This window comes from Alligator sinensis, unplaced genomic scaffold (assembly GCF_000455745.1).
Source record: "Alligator sinensis unplaced genomic scaffold, ASM45574v1 scaffold987_1, whole genome shotgun sequence".
Lineage (NCBI taxonomy): Eukaryota > Metazoa > Chordata > Crocodylia > Alligatoridae > Alligator > Alligator sinensis.
The window spans coordinates 563554-566537 of NW_005842574.1; the positions used below are offsets into that span (position 1 = coordinate 563554).

The following is a 2984-nucleotide window of genomic DNA, read 5'->3' on the forward strand; positions in this document are numbered from 1 at the left end:
CCCAGCGAGGCCTGCCCGGGGTCCGCCGGCGGGGCTGGGTGCAGGGGCTGCCTGCTCTGCCAGGTAAGCAGGCGAGGAGGAGGATGCAGAGGCAGAGGCAGAAAAGGCTGCTGGACCACGCCGCCTGCCAGGCCTGGGAGGGACCCCGCGAGCCCTGCGTCTGCTCCTTGTTCCTCCGCTGTCAGCACATTGCTGGGGAACCCTCTGGCAGCAGCGCGCGCGTGTGCACGCCTGTGCGCGCGTGTGTGCGAGCGGAGGCCGGAACCCGATACGGCCCCTGGTAGCCGACCCGGCGCAGGCCTGGGTGACGTCTGCGATGCCGCCCTGTTCCGACCTGCCCCGGGTGTCCCTGGCGCCGGACTCCGCCGGGCTTGCATCAAACAACACATGCGTGTGCGATAGTGCATGCGCCTGTGCGTGGAGCTGGCGCCTGCAGCAGGGGCCTGCCCTAGCGTGTGCCCCCCTGGGCCCTGTGCCGGGGCACGGTTACACCCCAGGGCTCAGTGAGGCTGGGGCTGCACATGGTCGGGGCTGCGGAAGGGCAGGTCGGGGCTCTTGGCGTTGCAGTGGGGGTCGTGGGGCAGGAGGCGGGGGGCAGAGGCACGTGGGGGCACAGGTGCGCAGAACCTGAGAGCACGGCCTAGGTGTTTGAATCAGGGACGCAGCAGAGTGCGGACCCTGGGGCTGGACATGTGTGCACCCACGTGTGAGGCAGTGACAGCTGTCACAGTGCGTGGGGGCACGAGTTGGCAATGACATCTGGGCAGGAGCTGCTTCCCCCTCGGGCTGAGGGACATGCTCAGGGACACACAGGACATCAGTGGCAGGGAGGGGAGCCTGGTGTCCCGGGCTCCAGGCCAGTTCCCTTAGGCTGGGGGTGGGGGTCGAGGGGCATGCTGGGGTGCAGTGTTTGGCCCCCGGGGGCATGAGGGAGGGGCAGAAGTTTGCAGGTCTGGGCTCTAACACCCCTTGCCCCCTCCGCAGGAGCTGATGTCGGGCGGCCGCAGGGAGAGGTCCCGGATGGCGGAGGAGAGCTCGAGCGGCAGCAGCGGGTCCCCCAGCCCCGGGGACACGCTGCCCTGGAACCTGGCCAAGCACCAGCGCAGCAAGCGCAACAAGGCGTCCGCGGGCAACGGCACCGTGCTGGACCCGGCCGAGCGCGCCGTGATCCGCATCGCAGGTAGGTCCTGGTGCGGGGCGCGGGGGCTGCCACGTGGACGTCGGAGATGGGGGTGTGATGGGCAGGGGGATTGCGGACGGTGCGGGCTGTGCCAGGGTGACGGTGTCGTGTTGCTCGGAGGTCGGATGTGGGGTTTGTCTGGGCTGGTTTGCGCAGTCCTGCCTTGGGACTGGATGTGACCTTGGGGGTCTCTCCGGCCCTGCTGCTCTGTGTCTAGGGTTTCTGAGCTCTGCGGGCCCAGGATCGGGCTGCCAGGGTTGCAGGGTGACTCTGCAGCTGCGGAAGGGCAGGCGGGATCCCGGGATGCACTGGTGCGGCGGCTTCCAGGGGGTGGGGAAGGCTAGTGCTGGGGGGGCATCTGGATCCCACATGCCCACACGGCTGGGAGAGGGGTCTTGGCTGGAGCAGGGGCCCCAGGGAGGGGAGAGGAGGAAGGAGCAGGGGGAAGGCCCTGGTGCCAGGGCAAGCAGGGTGGCAGGTGCAGCAGGGCCTGGGTGTGAAAGCTGCGCCACGGGGCCGGTTGGCGCAGGGGCACAGAGGTGACAGTGAGTTGTTGGTGATGTTTGTGAGCGATGCGGATGTCGTTGCGTGGTTGGTACCCGGTGTAGAGCCTGGCTGGGCGGCGTGGAGAGGCGGGGGGAGGCTGGAGTGGCCAGCTGGGGTGCACCGAGGCTGCAGGGTCACAGCTGCTGGGCCCGACGCAACCTGGGAGCGCCGGCACAGCTAGGGCAGGGTCGCTGCTGCACGCAGCACCCATTGCCCGCGGTGCCAGCTCGTGCTGAAGAGCCCACGTTCGACATCGGGGAAGCATGGTCTACTGAGCTTCCGGGTGCCCGGGCCGTGGCCTGCAGGTCCTGGGGTTGGGGGAGGTGACCTCTGACCCCGGAGCGCTCCCTGCCCCTCTGGAGACAGACGAGGGTGTGGGTGGGCGAGCGGCCGGGGGACCCGTGTGGGGTTGGGGAGCGTGTGGCCCCACGGTTTCCCCGAAGCCCAGTGCTCCCTAGCGGGTCACCAGGCATCAGCGCTGCCGGAGGAGAGTGACCTCCCGGGAGCCCGGGTGCCAGCTCGGGAGCGGGGGGAGCCCCAGGGAAGGTGTGAGGCTGTGGGGCTGCAATAGTGCCCACCCACGCATCATCCTGGCCCTGCCTGGGGTCTGCTTGCAGTGCCAGCGGCTGCCGTCAGAGGGCCTGCGACGCGCAGCAGCGGGGTGGGGGGGACTGGGCCTAGCCGCCGGGGCTGGCGCGCTGCCTGGCGCCGGGCTGTATCGAGCGCCCGTCTGCCGGCATGGGGGGGCAAGGAGCTGCGCACGCACCTGGCATCAATAGCCCCTCGGGGATGCAGGCAGCCCGGAGCTAACGAGCTGCCCGGAAAGCTGCGTGGGCTGTCTGAGTGCGCGCCCGGCCTGCCTGCCCCGGGGTGTGGGGATGCCCCCGGGGATGGGGCGTCACAAGCTGCCCTTGGGCAGGCGCGGAGAGCCAGGCCACGCTGCCCTGGCAGGCGTGGATTTGGCCCCGTGCCCCGTGGTGCTGCGATCCCCGGGCGGGCGCTGCGCTGCGCTGCGCTGCGCTGCGCGGGGCCACGTCCCTGGAGGCTGGCAGCAGTCAGTCATGGGGCTCTGGACTCCGCGCTATGGGGGCGGATTTTTTCCACTGTCTGTCCTTGTCCTGCATTTAGCAGCCGCCCACGCGGTGCTGCTCCGGGGCCCCTGTCCCAACCCCATTGCATCAGGTCCCAATCCTGTGCCCCCTGTGCCCTCCAGCTCACGCGCCCGCCCCAGCGTCTCCCCTGCCCGCGGCTCTGCGGC

At 70.3% G+C, this 2984-nt stretch overlaps 1 protein-coding gene across 2 annotated transcripts in view; it reads left to right on the forward strand.

The window, feature by feature from the left end:
* Positions 1-2984, forward strand: part of LOC102376306 — a 37707-nt gene that overhangs the window by 5166 nt on the left and 29557 nt on the right. For both annotated transcript variants that reach the window (XM_025214229.1, XM_025214228.1), the window contains one exon: positions 985-1180. In XM_025214229.1, coding sequence (XP_025070014.1) covers positions 991-1180 — 190 coding nt within the window. In that variant the 5' untranslated portion in view covers positions 985-990. The remainder of the gene's footprint in view (positions 1-984; positions 1181-2984) is intronic.